The sequence below is a fragment of the Haliaeetus albicilla genome, chromosome 1, assembly GCF_947461875.1.
Source record: "Haliaeetus albicilla chromosome 1, bHalAlb1.1, whole genome shotgun sequence".
NCBI lineage: Eukaryota > Metazoa > Chordata > Aves > Accipitriformes > Accipitridae > Haliaeetus > Haliaeetus albicilla.
This window is the reverse complement of record NC_091483.1, coordinates 74,710,521-74,730,486: the sequence shown is the minus strand read 5'-3', so window position 1 is coordinate 74,730,486 and position 19,966 is coordinate 74,710,521. Positions and strand designations below refer to the sequence as shown.

General features: G+C 36.6%; 1 protein-coding gene across 5 annotated transcripts in view; it reads left to right on the top strand.

Moving 5' to 3' along the window:
• Positions 1-19,966, top strand: part of RGS12 (regulator of G protein signaling 12) — a 90,047-nt gene that overhangs the window by 49,846 nt on the left and 20,235 nt on the right. For all 5 annotated transcript variants that reach the window (XM_069794732.1, XM_069794755.1, XM_069794763.1 and 2 more), the window contains 8 exons: positions 4,271-4,440; positions 7,645-7,737; positions 8,931-9,074; positions 13,478-13,657; positions 14,919-15,072; positions 15,413-15,489; positions 17,257-17,457; positions 18,430-18,503. In XM_069794732.1, coding sequence (XP_069650833.1) covers positions 4,271-4,440; positions 7,645-7,737; positions 8,931-9,074; positions 13,478-13,657; positions 14,919-15,072; positions 15,413-15,489; positions 17,257-17,457; positions 18,430-18,503 — 1,093 coding nt within the window. The remainder of the gene's footprint in view (positions 1-4,270; positions 4,441-7,644; positions 7,738-8,930; positions 9,075-13,477; positions 13,658-14,918; positions 15,073-15,412; positions 15,490-17,256; positions 17,458-18,429; positions 18,504-19,966) is intronic.

The following is a 19,966-nucleotide window of genomic DNA, read 5'->3' as shown; positions in this document are numbered from 1 at the left end:
GGATTCAGAAGGATGGCTTTCAGTGAATGGCTTGAAGTATTTGATTAAGTGGCACCACAGTGGTTCTTATCAGCTTTATCCAGGTAATGTATTTAGTGATTAAATGGAGTCTGTTAATTATATGAATGTATGCGTTCCGATGATTACAAGGAATACGTGTAGCTTCTCACAATAATAAAAACTATTTGTAGGTTGAAAAATGTGTGTGGATTTTATAAACAAATGCATACAAAAATATCCTTAATTAATTGTATTCAGACTTACTGCTTTATATGATTTAAATCAAAACTTTCCAACCCATCTTATCCTGAATACTTACAAGATTTTAGTTGATCAAATGGCTACATTTTCTTACATAATGCTGTTTTTGTGAAATAAATAAAACCAAGACCCTCCACAGAATGTGTAAACACAAAAGGTGTAAAATATTGGATTTTGAGGTTATTTAGAAAGCATTCTGTGTCAATTCTGTATTTGAAGAAGGTAATAAATGAAACTGAATGAGTTTGCACAGAAAGTAGTACTTCCTCACTAGGTGCGGTGGCTCTTGAAGAGAACAGAAATAAATGTAGGTCCCTGGGATTCAGGATGCTTGAATAAAGAGCTTCCTTTTACGGGTAATGAGAGATGAGTCGGTGCTTCCACACAGGAAGGAGAAAGGCAGGCATTAGGAAACTTCACAACACCGCTAAGTTGTCTGTGTACCTGTGTTGGGATTTTCACAGTAAACTCCTCTGACACCCTGAGATTCCCAATAGCTACTTTTCTTTTTTTGAACACTTGTGCAAAGTGGCCTCCTTCTTGTCAACAGCCTTGTGGTTAGAACAGTTTGAGGGTGGGAATCAGGGCTTTATCTTTCCTCTAATGATCACCACAGAGTGCTCATTAGATGAAATATGTGACTCGGTTGGAAAGTTCCTGCTTTCCAAGGTGGGCTGTGTGTACCTAGGAATGCATGAGTCGTGAGAGTCGGGAAACCTGACACTGAAGTCTTCTATTGGAAACATTCCTCTGGAAGCGGAGTGCAGCAGGAGTTACAGCTTATACAGTTTTCATTTAAGTGTGATTTGGATAAATTGTGTACTAGTGTTACAGTTCATGAGGTTTTTTTCTTCCCATCTGACCTTTCTTTTTCTCTGATTCTAAATGGTATACCTGCACTAGACTGTAACTGTTTTAATTGCAACTGTTGATCTATGTGGTAAAAGAAACTAGAATAACCTTTTCTTGGAAACAACCTTGTTCTGTATTGTTTTCAGGTTGACAGGTACCCCAGCAGAAATCTGTACAGATTTTAAAAGCTACCTGACCGCATTTTTGCTTTAAGGGAAAACAAAGCAGTGTCAGGGTTAAGTATGAATTCAAATAGTTCTTTCTGAAAAAATCTGAATTAGCTAAATAAAGTCCACCAGAACAGAGACAGTTTACTGTGAATGAGTAATCCCTTAATGCCGCTTTAACACATTGGAGGACCTGTGCCAGTAGCTCTCAAAGTTGTTGAAAATGCAGTCTTATTTTGGTTCATTTGTTTTCCTGGGACCTCCAAAGTCGGCAGCGTATCAGAGGAACCAGACCTCTGTGTAGTTTAGAGCAAATGTAACTCTGACAAGCTGGCGAGAGGGAGCAGCTGCTAGCAATTAAAGGTAGTTAGCAGTCACCCACTGGTGTAAACACCCAGAGACTGTAATTGCAGTTTGGTCTTCCTGCCTGCCATGGGGAAATTGAACAGCTGCCACTTGGAGGGAGGAAGGTGAAGCTGACCCGGTAATGACTGCTGTGCCGCCCATCTTGCAATCCCTTCTGAGTCCTAAGGCACTGTGACCTGTGGAATTAGAGCTGGGCGCTTTGTGTGGCTACTCCCTAATTTCCCTCTGTCAGCCAAGTGGGTTTAAACGGTTTGGTATGTGGGATGAGTTTACCTTTCTGATTTAGCCTGAAAGGAACTAGGAAATTTTCATCGTTCATCGCTGGAGAACGCTGGGGACTGAACCCTCTAGGAGTGAGGCAGTATCTGAAACTGTTCCAGATTGATCTAGAGGTGGGCGTCTATTTATATCCTGGACTGTAAAATAAAACATATCCACCTGCAGAGTTAAAGCAAAATACTTCAGAAAATAAATTTAGATATAATTCTCTTCAGATTCACATTAGGTTCTTTCACAATAGTTTCACTGTGGTGACAGATATTCTCTAATGAAGCTAACAGTTGACTTGGTTATGCTCTTTCATACATCTTAAAGGAAAAAGTGAATAAATATTCATTATAAGAAAATTTGGCATTATTTGCTGAGTGTTTTTAATTAGCTCTGGTTAATATGATGATTAGGCAAAGAAAAATATTTAAATACCTGATGTGTTATTATGGTCCTTAAATATTATCCTTGTTGAAAATATAAAGTTACATTTTCATTCTTGCCTAATCTAATTCTGTCTCTTTGTCTTATTGTGTCTTATTGTGTCTTTGCTTACAGAAATTTGCAGTAGTTGACTGTTACATCTTAGTAAATATTTCTGAGCTACAGAACACATTTAAAAATGAAGTTCCAGAACTTTTTTTAAAATTTTTCATATCTTTACAACTTTTTCCCTATGCTTATAACCATCTTTAAATGGTCCTTTTTTTCAAAGTTCATACTTCCAGGGAGCAACAGTAATGTTTTGTAACATAGAATTTGGAAATGCAAAGTGCTTTGAAATATATATAACAGAAAAGAAGACCTTGGGAGATCTTATAAAGTAGTAATTTTGGTGAAATTACTTCTTGCTTTAGTGAGTCCAGGTGATTAACTGAGGCAAATAAACAACAATAAAAATGTCCCTGTGAAGAATAGGCCATTTCTTACTGCTTGTGAATTCAGTTTTCTCAATCAGTTTACCTTTATAGTGAGCTGTATATTTGCTTTTCTGTTTGGCGTAGAATTATTGAAGATACCATTGATTTTATTTGAGGATATTCTTTTCTCACATCTATTACTGCTAATTTTTCAAAGAATAGAATGTCTGCTTTTTTTTTATCCCTTCATCACAGAATCTCATTCAGTTTGGCATCTCTCTAGTGCAACTCCTCCTGTTCAAAGCAGGGTCTGTTAGGAGATCAGACCAGGTAGCTCAGGCTTTATTTGGTTGTATCTTCACAATTAATTAAACCTCAGATCACCTCTGTGAATTGTGTATCTGTGAGTACAACTATACCAATTTTACATTTGTGTAAACAGAGAGATGGAAAGAGCGGTGATTTGTAAAAGGGCATGCAACAACTAAATGACAAGTTTGTGAGTAAGACTCTTGTATACAGTTCCCTCTTTTACATGGAGCAGTCATTTCTTTCACCTTTGCACTTCTGTGAACAAGTAGTCGCTTTGAGAATTTTTTGTGTGTATTCTGTTTACTGATATGTGACAAAGGTAATCTGGGGTTAATACTTGAAATTATTAGTTACGCTGTGACACAAGGTTGTGTTTTCCTGAATTCACTATGGTTTCTTGTTAATTTGTTTTTCAGAATTAAAAAAGCACTTCTGTTTTTTCAAGATCTAAAGAATCTGTTCATTTCTCAGCTTGGGTTCTGTAGATTATTGCACTACGTTGGCACGACTCTGGAAGAGAGTCACGGATCCCTGCTTTTATCAGAAACCATAAGAAATTGAGGATCTATGGTTTGATACCTGTACTTGCTGTGGATGAGGAAGGCATCCATTACTAGCTCATTTTCCTTAGTATTCTTTTCCTCAGTTGACTCCTTTCCTAAATTTTCAGTCTTTAACAGGGTTCTTTCATTTCAATGAAAAACTTCACAGAGTCCCTGTCTTTACTGATTTAAGAGTGTATGAAACTTTGTTATCTCCTATCACCAAATAGGTTTTTGCCCACTTTCTGGTGAATGGTGCGTTCTTGAAGGTCTACCTTCCTTGGATAATCTTATGAAGGAGTGCAGTCCATGTGGTGAGAAATGTGAGCAGAAAATTTGTCCAAAATATTTTATTCTATGGAGCAAGAAAAAAGATTACCTTTTGTGCCTGCCCCTTGTGCTTCTGGCAGGAGATTGCTTTTAAGACACTAATTTAATTTTCTTTGCAGTGGAACAGAAGAAAATCGAGAGATGTTTGGGGTTGTTTTTTCTATGCAGGTGCTCCTAATGAAAATTGGAAGGGATATTTTGAAGTCTGCAGTACTGTGTGCTTGAGCAGGAAGTGTGATAAATCAAGTAAACAATGCTGAAGACTAAAAGTGAATGATACTTTATTGACAGATTTGTTCATTTTTTTTAACAGAGCTGAATAGTACTGATTTGAAAGACTGCATCAGTGAAAACAGCCTCAGTAGCAATGCTAGTCTTCCCAGTGTACAGAGCTGTCGACGACTTCGAGAAAGACGAGTTGCAAGCTGGGCTGTTTCATTTGAGCGTCTTCTTCAGGATCCTGTTGGTGTTAAATATTTTTCAGTAAGTTTTGAGGGATGATAAAAGGCCTTTCAAAATACCTGATACTGCTACAGTAATTCTCCTGTATTCTTTTTTCTTTCTTGACACTGACCTTACATAGGACAAGAGATAGGAGTTCATTCTTACATGGTTGTTATGTGAGCATCTTTCTAAGTTTGAACTGGTTCACAGTTCAGTAAGAGTTCACACATATTGCTATCCATTTCTGGATAGCAAAAGTTTCAAATAAAAATGGAGGCTATATTTTGCTTTGCATCTGAGCTTTTAGAAAGCTTCCCCATTTTGTGAAACAATTACATTTTGTTATATTTATATCTGTAGCCTTTGTACAAGAAAAAGCCAGTAGTTTCAGTAGTTTCCTAAGAATTGGTAATCTATTCACGTTTACCTACTGAAATGTTGGAAGCCACGTAGAAGATTTTTTCAATTATATAGTGGCTTATCTTCCTGCAAAAGGTTTTTAGAAATATCTTTTAGAACTAATTAAGGTAGCTAAGAGCACTGGTTAAAGCCGCAGCTTGCAGGAATACTGTTGAGTATTTGTAAAGCTTAAATTAAGCTTCTTCACAGCACATTTATGAAGTTGTAAATAGCATCATGTCTACTTTAACATGTAAGGAAATTGAGCTGTATACACTTTTGCATTATTGCACTGAGAGTATGTTGCTGGTTCTGAATATGTTACACAAGGACAGTTTGTGCTACCCAGATAATTTTCACAAAGAGAATATAACAAAACCTGTGGTGTAGGAGATTTAGATTATTGGAATCTGCAGTAACTCAGAAAGACTCCTTCACTTGATACAAAAGTATTAAAATACCAAAATGATTAATAAGCAGACTTCCATCTTAACTGGTGTGGGGACCCAAAAACCACATTAATGGTGAAGACCTGTTTGAGGAAACAGAGAAGATGAAAGCAAAATAGTATATCCCTGTCTTTCCATTTCTTTTAGCAGAGTAGCCTAAGGGTTATTAGCATTTCTGCTTAGATACTGAGACTTCTCGTCAGGCTGAAAGAAAAATTACAATTCTGATGTGATGTTAGAGTCCACCTGAAAAAGGATGTAGTTTGTGGGGGTGCTACTGAAAGTTTAGTTGTCTTTTCTAATTACTTGTTAGCCATCAGAAAACTTACTTATGTACACTTAAAAAATTGCTGCAGTAATTTTTCAGTACTATGAAAGTTCAAAACTTAGATTAAAAACTTAGAAAGTAGCTAATGTCATTTTATAAATTTTCAGATTAAAGGGTGAAAGTTACATTTCATTTCAGCAAAAGGCAACGTCAGATATTCAGGAAGTTTTAAAGTTCTTTTAATTAGGAAGTTTAAAATTCTTTTAATTAGAAATTATTTTTATAAACATTGCAAAAGTGCATGTGTTAAAGAAGTACCCAATTTAAAGAACAATTAGGGAATGTTGAAATTTGTGTGCACCACCATTTTCTTGAGGCCCGGGAGAGATCCGGAGCCGTTGCTTAAATTTACTTGCAACCTGGTTATCGTAACGCTGTGCAGTTACAGATTTCTGCCAGTATTCAAGAACATTGAAGCATCAGCGTTTAATTCGTGATTACACAGTAAGCATCTTGGTGCACTTGGGATTCAGCATGCATAGGCCTTTCCTGAGGACAGCTTTGTCACAGAGCAGGAATTACTCTCTAAGAAGAAGAGATTTTGCATGTTTTGCAAATACTCACATTTTGCATAATAGTCTGCTGATTAGAGCAGTCATCCAGGAAGTGAGAGACCTGATTGCAAGTTCCCTCCTCAAGTGGTTCAAACCAACATCTCCAGCTTCCCAGCCACGTGTGACAACTGCTAGGCTACATAATGTTCCAACTGGGGCACCGCTCAGTTTTCCTGATGAAGTAGAATTGTTGTACAGCCAGCTGTGCCCAAATCATGCGGCCAGAAAGAAAGCAAGCAGCAGATTGACTGTAGATTCGTAGTGAAGGCACTGAGTGGGGAAGTAGGCAGTTGGGTTCCAGTTCCTGCTCACTAATTTGATTCTCTTTTAATCTGTAATTACATGTAAAATGCAGAAATGTCCCCTGGCTACTCTCTGGATTGTCTTTTATACAGTTGGTGTCTCAGGTTAAGTATCTGAAGAACTTCTAGTTTAAATTGAGAGCTTGCTAGTGGTTTTAGACTCCCTGTATTGTAGTTTATCTCAATTGCTTTCTTACAGTTGGACTCCCTAAACTCTGTGTAACTCTAAAAAGCACAAATAAAGTTAAGTTTTAAGTATTTCTGTGAAGATTACTCTTACACTCCTTCCTGGGACTGCCTCGTATGTTAAGGAAGCTTAAGTGATACCAGTGTGACACTTGAGTGAAGGTTGTGGCTTGTGTGCTGACATAAAGTGAAATTTCTAATTAAACACCGATACCTAAAGCTCTACAGTATAAACAAGCATTGTTCCAATTACATGAGTGCCTAGATAATTTTTTTAGAGGACCAAGTTCACCCCCCCCCCAATGGTTAAAATGCTTTCAAGAAACATATGCTGAGAGAATATGAAATTAAACAGGTTTCAGTCAGGGACAGTTTGCGGTTGTACAGTTTCCCAACTGAATGGGATCCCAGTCTTCATTTGGACTTTTGGGTGCTATAATATAAATGTCCTGATTATTGTGTGTTCTACTGGGAGATTTTTTTTTTCCTCTAAGAATGTATTTTCCAAGGAGAACCCATGTAACCACATCAACAAGCAGTGATAAAAGATTTTTTGTAGTTGCCATGTGATGCAGAAGGACGCTGTAATGAATACAGAATTGATTACAGGCCCTGCTCGATAAACATCTACTGTGTTATACTAGTAGAACTGCAGTTAAAGACAGCTGTTTTACAGTGTAATTTTTAAATGTAGTTATAAATTATTTAAATTTTTATTAAAAGTTTAATCACTAGTTTATACACTACTTAACATGAAGTTTCAAACTTTGTATGTGCAAATGATTTGATTGTAACTTGATGGATTCTTCTCAATTGTATACATTTAAAAAGAAACGAGAAAGAGGAGAAGCACTAGGCATATATTGGACATGCATTGATTTTTACTTTAGAAGAAAACTAGACTGTGAGACTGATTGAAATGTTACCATTACACAAACTTATCAAGCATTATAAATATGTTGTTTGAAATGGCAAGTAACTTCGTTTCTTTGAGACATTTATTTATTTGTTTATTTTTCCCATAGGAATTTCTACGGAAAGAATTTAGTGAAGAAAATATTTTATTTTGGCAGGCCTGTGAATATTTTAACCATGTACCTGCACATGATAAAAAAGAGGTAAGTCAATGTTGTATTTCAATACATGGTGTTGCTTCTTCAAAAATTGTTACTTCTTCAAGATTATTGAAATTATTGGAGCTGTGCTTGGTCTTTGTACTGTGACTTCATTAAAATAGGGATGGAGCCTCAGTCTAATTTTCTCAGTCCCCTGAGAGCACTGTCCCAAGTTTAGGATGTTGGATATATTTAGACTGCAGTAAATTGCAGAGGTAGCTCTGTAAAAATGAGCTAAGGTATACTGGATGTTGAAAAACGTCTAGCTGCAGCAGCCCAGTGCAAGGGAGTGCAGAGCAAGTTAATTTAACGTGTCAAGGAGAGGTGAAAATTAGCCTCTGGTGTGCTCTTTCAGCTGGACTGCCTTCACTAGCCAAGATAATGTGTTTATAACTAGCTTAGATATATCTCCTGCTCTAAGTGTAGTCATGTTTGTTCACAAATTATGAGAATCTTCATCTCATCCTTTTAAGATAGTCCTACATTGGTCAGGCAGTTTTGGTGATTTTGAATGTTGTGCAGGTTGGCAACACTTCGTCTATACCACAGACAAATCTAGTCAGGTTTACACTGTGGAAACGGTTTCATCTTCCAAGTCCCTCTTTGCTCTTTTGTAGACAACTGAGGTTTTTTTCCCCACTTTCTTCTGTCTTCGAACAATGTATTTTCTGAACACCACCCTTAAGGGCTCTGAGCTCAGTTTGGTGGTTTTTTCATTATTTTCAGAATGTGGGTGTTTCAAAGTAAACAAGTTAAAAATAGAGCATGAATGGTTTTGACTGTAAATATTCATATATATATACTTACCTTTTTCTAAATTCTAGAAATTGAAGCTTAGAGGATTTATTTAAATAGTAACAGTTATGTAAAAGCTCTAAAATCTAGAAAATGTATTCTCCTTTGTAAGACAGCATTTGATGTGTTTCACTTCTAAAATTATCAAACTGCGAAAATAATAATTTTTATTTGATGGCAACTTTTACTGCTTAAGAAATATTTGATGAATATTTGTAATTTTAAAGGAGAAACCCTATTTATATGCCTAAAACTAACAAAAGCTGTTAAATGAAAAATGCTTTTATATTAAGAAAACTAGAATGGCTGTATATTTTGGGGTGGAATACATCAGTGTAGGAAATGCCTGTCTAAAAATATGGTTTTAAAGCAGACATACATTTAGCATTTCTTTTCTGTAGCTTTCTTACAGAGCTCGGGAGATCTTCAGTAAGTTTTTGTGTAGCAAAGCTACAACCCCAGTTAATATTGATAGCCAGGCACAGTTGGCAGATGATATTCTCAATTCTCCGCATCCAGATATGTTCAAGGAACAGCAACTTCAGGTAACCATAGAAAACTTGACTTCTGTACATTTATGTCTATTATCTTTTCCTTTGAAGTACTTTAAAATCTATACAAGTGGTTTCACATGCTGTATATTTTACTGTGTATAAAAAGACATCGAAGTCAAGATCATATAGATTCTGTTAGCAGAATAGAAAAAGGCTGTATAATGGAAGGCTGCTTGTCTGGTTTTCTGTACATTTGCATAGGTACAGAAAATTTCCATTAACTAAAAAATAATCTGAAAAGTACTATTATTGAAATGAAAGTTTAGTGCAAGTAAATAATTCCTTGTCTTGCAACACCATCGCATATGGTGTTTGCGTATGATTGCTTATTCTTTTCTTTAGTGGACAGTTGTGTACACAAATAGTGTCTAATTTTGGTTAAAGTGGTTTGTACAGTATGTCTGTGTATTAAAGGAGTCCTTCCCTTATGCTTTAATAGAACTGTCAGACAAAGAGCTTGTTAAAACCGTTGCTGCCTGAAGACCTCTGAAGTGGATGTATTTTAAATAATTATTGATGTTCAGAACAGAACAGTTATGGAACAAGAGGATACGCTTTACGTTTTCTGTAGAATTTAAGTTTCTTTTTTCTCCTAAGTAATCTGTTTGGTAACTCTCCCACCCTAACAATTTGTTAGTAGAACTAATTTTGAGATCGTGTTACTCAGAAATCAAGGATATAGTTTGAACTGAATAAATGAAGCAGGTCACAGTCTTTGTACAACCTCAGATCGCATGCTTTTGGGGCAATCTGAGCAGGTGGGTATAGTATCTTCCTCCATCTGTGAAGTGGAGGTAGAAAGGTAGGTCTAACTGCTGGGCTGGTAGCTTCTAGCATTACAACATTGCAGCTACCCCCCATGCACCTACCACGGCCTGAGGCTTCTGTGGGAATCACCAGCCACGATCTTCCCAGATGTTTTTTCATCTGTTCCTCATCTTGGCTTTGTGGAGCCCATGCCTGAATTCCTCTTCATCCTCTCCCAGTTGTTTGGTGGAGCAGACGGTGCTCTTATAAGCCTGGTGGCTGGGCTGATGCAGGTTTTCTTCCTTCTTTGAAAACGCTGCGTCCTTAGGTTGGAGGGCTCATCAGGTGGGTGAAAATGCTGATGTGAAGTGCTGCTGTGGGTCTAATCCCAGCCACGTGGCCTGTCTGGACCTGGCCCCCTTATCTCAAATTGTCAATGCCTCTGTAGTTCTCCCATCAGATCTCTCAGTCGGGGCCTGTTCCTCCCACGGAAAAATTAGGGGAAGCAGGATGAGAGTTACTTCTGCCAGAGTAAGCGGCCTTGGAGTTTAGATGTGCCGGTGGAGGTGTGTTGCCTGGCTGAGGTCGGTGCTGGGTAACTGGCTGCCTTGGTGGCCCTTAATATCTTGGTTTCCCTAAGTGGTGGTTCTGCAGTGGATCGCTTTTGTGGCCCTGGTGGGTGGTATGACCTCGGGAACACAGAACTGTAGGTGTGGGTAGTTAGCACTACACACCCGCAGACCTTCAAAGTTCAGCTTGCGGCGGTGACACCGTGTTAATAATGCGAAGGCTCTGCATTTGTGGTCTTTCACAAGATTTTTAAGATGTCAGCGCTGAACTATACAGCATGCAAGGGTGCTGATCTGTGGTGGTCATTGGGTAAGTGTTACGTGATGCTGGGGAACAGGGAGTGTTGCTGTAAGGCTGCAGTGGAGCTGCAGAAGAGTGTGTGGGAAAGTGCCTTGGAAAGCACTGCCAAAACCATCAGCTCTCGAGCACGGCCTGTTGGGAATGCTGCTGGAAGTTGCTTTCTGTCCATAGCCCGACAAATTTGCCCTTGAGCCTGTTGTTAGAGGTGGGGTAATATGACAGTGTGGATGTAGCCAAAATGTCTAGCTGGATTTCACTTTTTCTTGTAATAGAATAAGAACAAGTATTTTGAGTGTTTCTGGATGCAAGACAGCGTAGGTCACCTGAAGATACTAAAATAAGAATAAAGTATCATTTACTTCATGTGGAGTTGCATAAATGGATTTAGGTTTTTCTACCCTTGTTTACGTGTAAAGTTCAAATTATGCTTTTATAAGCTATATTTCTCTTTCTCATTTGTAAGAAGAAGAAATAGCATCTGCTAGGTTTTTCCAAAAAGCAGAATTTAGTGTAAATTTACATGTGTAAATTAATATGATAATAATGCTAAATGCAGGAAATTGGGTTTGTAGCGTGGGCTAGCAACATAATAGGGCAGATGATGATCAGCTCAAGATAAAGTAGTTAAGCTGTCATCACTCTGTCCAGCAAAGTTTAAAAGGTTGGAATATTTTTGCTGTATTAAGTGTATTTAATCTACGGATTTCATATCCGCAGTAACTGTCTTTGTGTCCCTTCGGAAGAAGAAAAGAAAATATTGCAGAGAACTACCTAGCATGGAATAACAATTTTACCTTCTTTTGGTGCTAGATTCTGTGACAGAAAACTCTGAAAAGCTTTGTTTTTCATCCTGAAACTGTATTAAATTTAAGGTATTTAAGGTTAGCTGCACTGTAAAATAGTGTCTTATATTTTGGGGGCACAAACTGCATTTAGCTTAAAATACTGTGATTTGTTGAGTGTAACCTCTATACATTTCCTTTCCTTGAAAACCTCAAGGACAGGTGAAGTATTTTGTGGCTTTCAGTTAGCTTGGTTTTTGCATCTGTGTTGGTACGTGCAGGCTGCACCTACCATTTTTCCCTGCTAACTACCCTTGTATCAGCAGTTCATCTATGAGTCTCTGAGATTGAGGCATTTTGATATCTTGTAATTGCTCCTCCGTATTTTACGCTATTTTGGCAATACACCACACTGTTATTCAGTTCAACAGAACTCAATGTTTCCAAGTTATGTGCATTGTGTACGCTGAATAATTTGTTAAGCTTTGACCTTAAGACTACGTGTGCTCTGAAACTAGTTGACTTTTTGAATTTTGCCAGTATCCCTGTGGTCAGAGCATTGTATCTTGCATAGCATGAGAGAGACGTTCCCCTTTGTGAACAGTTTTCTCAAGTGGGAAGAGCCATTGACACTGGATTGTCTCTTTGAAACTGCATCGAGGGCACATTAATCTTTGTGCTGAGCTGTTTCAGAATGTTAAGCTGGCAAAACTAACCCTACGGAAGTATTTTTTCCATAGTTTACCATGTGGAAAACAGTTTGTTAGAGGGCCCAACAAACACAACGGGTAGCACCTAAGAGGGAATGGGAATAGAGGGGGGAAGGCAAGAATGTGGAAGTCAGCATTCAGTTTGCATTAGGTTTCTGTGACACTGCAGCATCTTGCAGTTTGCCAGAAAAGCTTTGGACTAATGCTTGTTGAGAAGGGTGTCTCCGCACAATCTGAAAAATGATTTCCATCTCCAGCTGGGCCGCAGTGGCTTAGTGATGGACTTCCCTGTAGACTCTTGGGAACGCCATAACCAGTTGGGTAGTGCGTACTATTCTTTGCTTGTAGGGAATTTGTTATGTCCAAAGAAGGCGGTATTCGTACTGTTTTTTCAGATCAAGTGGATCACTGGAGAAGATACAAAGGTTAAAGTATGAATTCACTTAAAAATATAGGTTTGAAAAATGGAACAAGAAATTCAAACATTGTTAAGTATTTAACAAAGAACTTTTCTTCCTTTACTTTCATGAATTTAGCTTTGGCTAAATTAGCCTCAGACATTTGCTCCTGGCCTGGTATAGAGCTGCTTCCTTCCTATCTAGTTAAAGATAAATGTTGGTCTTGCCCAGAGCAGCCATTTTAGGTAAACTGTTCTTTTTCAAGGTCTTGGTTTTACAGCACCAAAGATACTGATTTTTTTTTTCCTCATATGATTGGGCACATGATCATTACGTAATACTGTGAAGGACTCTCTGCTCCTCACCGCGTCAGTAATTAACCTTGTATATCTTGTATCACTGTGTGCTACTGCATGTTGTGTTTATATCATATTCTTCAGCTTTAGAACATAAACTTTTTCTTGTTCACAGCTACCTTAAAACACACTTGTATAATTTAATCCTGTCAAATATAGTACTGATGTAATAATATTTAAAAAATATTTAAAAGGGCTAGCTTGTTACGCACTTCTCATAGAATGTACAAAGGTGTAAATGCAGTAAAAGATGGCTATGAGGATGGTGCTGTCAAGACTCTACAGCATCTCAGCTTCTCATGCACTTTGCAGAAATCACAGCATTTTTCCAAACCTGTGCTAAGGGAATAGATCAAATTATGTTTCACTTTGATGCAGTGTATATAACCAGGTCTAAACAAAGTCATGCCTACTGCTGTTTTCAGGTTAATGTCCTAAATTTTGTGGGAGTTGGCTGTTGTGAAAGAGCTTCGTTTTCTTCATGTGTTATTTAAGCTTATGTAACCATTATCCATTGTGTTTTAATTTCAGATATTTAACTTGATGAAGTTTGATAGCTATACTCGCTTTCTCAAATCCCCCCTTTACCAAGAATGCATCTTAGCTGAAGTAGAAGGTCGTCCTCTTCCTGATCCTCAGCGTGTTCCCAGCAGCCCCACTTCTAAACACAGTATCAGCTCAGAGAAGTCCAGTATCTCAACACCGAAAAAGGTTACCTTTGTATTGTTGTTATCTGAAAACTATGCGCTTAAATAATGTTTTTCAAGTTCTTTAGAAGATCAAAGATAATATATAAAAAACAATTAGAATGTTTGTTCAGTGGTGCTGGCAAATATAATTACAAAATCTTTATATACTCAGGAAAATACTTTTTTTTTTTTTAATCCATACCTTTGAATCAGATTTCTAGCTATTGACTTCCTGAATCTAATTTTAAATCTTTGTTATTATTTAAATATATGTGTACAAATAAAAAAATTAGTATTATTTTACTGTATCAGTTGAGAAGCTTATTTTGATTGAATATTGGAATTAAGATGTGATATTTTAACCTTTGCTGAGAGCAGACATTTTATTGGAAGTTACTGGAGAAGGCTTAACCTAATCTAACTGATCTTTGCCGAGGATAGTTTTTAAATTTCTTAGCCCCATTGAACTAAGATAATTCTGTGTAAAACAGATACAGTTGCTTAAAAACTAGACCTGTAGTCTTACTGATGTCCTAACATTATTTAGAATTTATTTTTTCTTCATGTAGATAATACCACCATAGTATTACATAACTGTATGGATAAATTATAACTTTGCATTTTTCATGTCAATCACTACACATTAGCCCATCTGCTATTATGTATTTTTATGACTAGGAACCTTTTAAAAGTAGTATTTTAAGGAATACTCTAATAATCTAACAAGAACGGTATCTTGTTAAAAGCAAGTTTAGTTTAATATCAAACATTCCTGTTATTTGTATTCTTCAGCACTAATAAATACTTTGATTATACTTGTAAATGTTAAACAATACTTTGTCATTGTCTTTAAATGCAGTTCAAGTTTAAGCCTAGCCTAGGAAAAATATCTGAAATACCAAAATTAAATTCTGTGTTTTAAAAACAAGGCAAATGGCCTTTCCACATTAACTTAGGCATTACTGGTGAGCTGTGGAGACTGCTTTCATGTCTGCAGGAGCTCTCTGTGGTTTGTTTCCAGCTACTGTTTTGTACTCCCTGTCACATAGCACATTTCCGTCTATGTATTTCTTTTTGTTTCCACTATTTTTGGGGGGATTTTTTTTCTTTTTTTTGATTACTACTGAGAGGCATGCTGGTATATACTCTTGTGAGTGGGGTAAAGATGACAGCTAACCTGACCATCACACTCTCGTTTTGGGAAGAAGTGTGGGAAGGTTTATATTAGGTAATATACTTACAACTGTGATCTAACCAATGATTTAATTGTGTTTTGGTGATAGTTAAGTGGTAAATCAAAGTCAGGAAGATCTTTAAATGAAGAGTCAGGAGAGGAGGACACTGAGAAGAAGAAAAGGGGAACATTTTTCTCATGGTCAAGAAGTAAGAGTTTGGGAAAATCCCAGAAGAGAAAAGAAAATGGTGATTATCCAAATGGTGAGTATTCACATTCCACTTTGTTGCAAACTTGTTTCAGCAATAGATGTGACTAATCTCATCATGTTTAGTTTGCATCTAAGTGAGTCCTTGGGTGTGACAGAGGGAAATATAAAAGCAAGTGGTGTTATTCAAGGGTTACATAACCAAGAAATACTTGACCAAATATTGTTTTGGTTTTGCATGCTTCAGTGCACAATATGAAGTTCTGGTGGTTTTTCCTTTAATGAAAAAAATTATTTTTCTGACCAGAGAAGCTAATATTTGAAATAGCTTTCTGTATTATAATAAATAATAAAAGTAAGTCTTTTTACTGATTGCTGATTCTTCCCACAAACAGATTCTATTCAGTCCAATGGATTATCATACAGACGGGAATCACAAGGCTCCATGTCATCAACTGCTAGTCTTGACTTGGTAATGACCAGCTCTTAATAATGAAGAAGTGGGGAAGCAGTGAAAACAGTGAATTACTTATTTTCTAAGTAGTGTGAAGTAATTTGTTTAAAGTAATAATTTGAGAAACAGTCTTTAAGTGATGCAGTTAGAGGGCAAGATGTAATACTGAGCAATTTTAGAGTACTAGAAATGTAATAGAGGTTGTGTTCATATATTGCTTCTTCTTTTGTCCTTGTAACAGAAAGATATCCTTTGTACCTTGTCTGTCTTAACATCAGACACCATTGAACTTCCAGCATACAAGTTTGCCCTTCAAAGGGAGCTACTCTACCTCTTTATAAACAGCTTTTTCCACCTACCAGAGCTTTGAGATTCTGTTCTGAGCAACGACATGTTAAAGCTTTCCCACTGCTTGACCTGTATGCAAGTTGTGTTAGGCTGATTTCTGTGGCACCAGTGTCTGTCATGTGTCTTTGCTCCCTGTTTCTTTTAAAGTTGTGAGTTTTTCTTCTTGTCATTATAACTTAACTCCTAAAATCTGAGGAAAGAGAGGTAGGGAATTTCATTGCAAACACTGATTTTGTCATAGTATGTAGGAAAATCATCATCAGTGAAGACACTGTGATTTCTAACCATCAAGGTCTACCTTTGCAGTGTAAAACTAATGATATGCAAAATTAAAACAGTATTAAAATAGAACATAAATGTAATACTATATTGTAACTATGTTGATACGGAGGAAGAAGATAAAAAAGAAAATTTTAAAAAGTTTTTCTGTAGTCTTGGTATCCCTCTAGTAGACTAGATTCTAGCGACTATGTAATTTTGCCTATGCTACAAATATTGATCAGGGAAGCAAGCATGGCAAAGACATGTTTATTTCTGTTGCAGAAAAGTCTTATCTTAAAAAACAGGAAACACAAAGCCTCCCTAAAGCAACAACCCCTCTTTTCTCTCCCACTCCAACCGATTGTCAGAAAGTTAATGTGATTTGGATGAGAAGCAGCAAGTTAAAGAGAAGAGAAAAAGCACCATGAGCGCCCTAGAAGACTGTTGAAAACAGTATTTTTTAGTGTCCTTTTAAGTTATAAGTGAGCTTTTTGTTAAATTTTCAAATATACTATTGATATTTTGTTGTAGTGTTACTATTCTACTGTTACTCTAGGATAAAGGTTAATGCTGTGCCCTTTAGCCTTAACCCATAACATTGTACTTTTTTCCCCTTTGATAAAAAAAAAGCATATCATTAAGTGAATTATTTTAAAATTCTAATTTCTCTGTGGTGTATTTGTATGTGTAGCTTTCAGATTATGTTAGAAGAGGAAATTTTGTTTGAGGAACCTGATGTTTAAGGTGTTCCTCATCACTGAAATGTTGATTCAAAATGTGCCAATGGTTATTTTTACATCAGTGGGCCATTATTGAGTATAGACACTTAGCTATTTGGAAGATAATAAGATTTTATTTACTTCTTACACTTTTTGATTACGAGTTCTGTGCTGTAGTTTGAGAATCTTGTAACCTGTTTTACACCCTCACTGTCTAAAACTTCATCTGTTCTTGAAATACATTTAGATTTGTGCAGTGCTGTTATGTTTAAACATTTGGGTTTTTTTCAGGATTTAAATTTATCTGATATTTGTGATATTGGGAAGGATTTCTAAACTGTAAACATGGTAGAAGGTATGCTTCTTAGCTTGGTTTTATTTGTACAGACTCTGAATGTTTATGCACACTCCTAATTTTCCCATTGGGCACTGACTTTTCTTTCTTTTTCTTGTCAAGTCGGAAGCTTCAAGATTACCTGCATTTGTACCAGATAAAGAGAAATCCCCCAAATACTGCTGTATAAACCTTCCGGATGGTTCATCCAGCAAAATGGCTGTTAAATCTGGATTCTCTATCAAAGAGGTGCTATCTGGGCTCTGTGAGAAACATGGCATTAACATAGCTGCAGTGGACCTTTTTTTAGTTGGAGGTGATAAGGTACGGCATATTCCTGTGCTTTTTTAAAAGTGTTTTCATATTTATTTTACCAATAAGGAATTCTGTTCTCTCAGTAATAATACATATCTCCTGGTTCTACCTATAGCTTTAATTGGCAATGCTAGTTATTTGATGGAGAATTTTAGGGAAACCAGAATTGGTGGAGTACTGTGGTTGTGGTATCTACATTACAGAAAGCAGAGTAGAGCTTATGGCAAGGATTTCCTTATAATAATTAAGTTAATTTAGGTATCTAGTCCATGTAGTTTGTCCAGGGTAACGGTTAGCTTGTACTTAATTGAAAGTATCCACAAAGAAAACAAATGTGTCGTAGTAGATGGTACTTTGTTAAAGCAACGAAACATAATGACATTCAGTTGTTCAAAGACGAATGAGATGAATCCATGCTAGAATTAAGGTACATGTTTTAATATCGAGGAAAATTTCTAAGACAGCAGTCTACGCTGAGTGGGGGTGATGGCTCTTATTCCAACAGAAGTGTCTCCAATTCAAAGAAAAGCTGTGGATGTGAAACATTTATTGTCTTAAATTTGTGCTTATGATCAATCTAGATGATTACAATGAAAAAAAAAATCAATGAATGTGCATAGTTATGTGCCTGTTCTTTTAAATCTTTAAAGACTGTTAACTTGCCATATGTTCTAATGCATCATTCTATGTAATAATTTATTTGAGTTGAAGGACTTAGGTTTGTTTTGAAACACCGAGTTCCTGAATGCCTGCTGACTCCAGTGGGAGTTGAAGTTTGGTCATTGTCTCACAACTAGCCAAAATAAAATACACTTTAATCATGTTGCATATTGTAAATGAATATCCACTAGAATGCATACAACCTATATTAATAGTTTTCTGAGTTATCTGAAATGTTTTTTAACCACTCAGCTGTTCTTTTTTACGTATCTTAAAAATAATTTGCGCTCTCTTCTTTTGTTCCTGACACATGCTCTGTAGCCACTTGTATTGCACCAAGACAGTAGCATCCTGGAGTCTCGGGACCTACGTTTAGAAAAACGCACTTTATTTCGGTAAGAGTCAAAAATACTATCTTCCTCTGGCATTTGCCACCCCATTTTCCATTTTACTTTTTGTAAGTGCACTAGAGTATATTGTCAGTTAGCTGTGCAGCAAAACAGTAGTTAGTGCGGAAAAGAATTTGCCTGAATCCAGTAAAAAGTCCAGTTAGCCATGCAATGCAACGCAACATCTTAGATTGTAATGCAGAACCCAGCATTAGGGGATTTAAGGTTCCCATTCATTGTACAGGCACATTAGAAGAAACAGGCCTTAGTGTCAAGCAAAGAGTCTCATGTGAAGAAGGAAGGTGACCTAATGTTTGTAACTGAAAATGATTGACTTCCATTTCTTGCAGTTAACTTGCAGTTTGAGTTTCTATTAAAATCCATTTTTCCTTTAGATTGCAACAACACTTATGCAGGAGAGATGCATTTAGCATGGGGATTCTCTGAGTTACACAAGTGCCTGAGTTAGATATCCTGCCTGTGTTTAGGCACTGATATCCCTTAGATTTGGAGCCAGCTGCGAAGTGCTTCCTCTACAGGTTATGGTGAGATTAGGCTACCTCTAAAAGGTAATTCGGATGAGGGCAACCGGGGTAAGGATCAATGGGAGAAATGTGGGCCTACAGGAACATTTCAAAACGAGTAGAGCAGAACCTGGTGAGTTTTAAATGCTGCAAGAGGAAGGTTTCTGGATTGCTGTCTGGGACACACATGGGATTTTGATGCCAGTGTTCCAGTTTAGGGACATTTAAATATTATTATGACGTCTAACTGCTCAAGCTGAAGCAGTTGTGAACAAGCATACAGGACAGATCTGCAGGCCCAGAGGGATCTTCCACATCAGGAAGAGACATGTTTAGTAGGTTGAAGCAGCACAAGAATGAGATGGAAATTGAACTGCAAGTCTCCTAGACTAATCCTAAATGCAGCAATAAAAAAACCAGGCCTTTAAGATGAAATGGATATATTTATTGATTACATATTCCCATTCAGTTACATCTGTTATTATGTGCCTAACTGGTAGGTTACAGTAAGACAAATTGTGTAAATATAAATTCATCTGAGTATAGATTTTAGTCCTGAATCTTAAACAAGTAAATGTTAAAGTATTATTAATAGAGGTATAATATAATCCAGTACATTATATATTTAATACTATGTAATATTATTTTATAGTATACAGTTTTTTCAAAATAATCTGTTTATATTTTTTCCAAAATGCCAGAAAACATTTTAATGTTCCTAAATTCTAAAAACCCAAACTAGTGCTATGAAAACTCCTGAAATAATTATTTCAGGAAAAAGTAATGAAGTAGAATGTTTGTGTTACATTATTGAGTTGCGCGTTTGAAATTAATGAAATTTATTTTGTCAGGCATTCTTCATTTTGGCTTTATATTACTTTTCCTTAGGAAGCAGGGCTAGTTTCTATTTAAGGGTACTTCAGATTAATGAATATGGTATAGCAT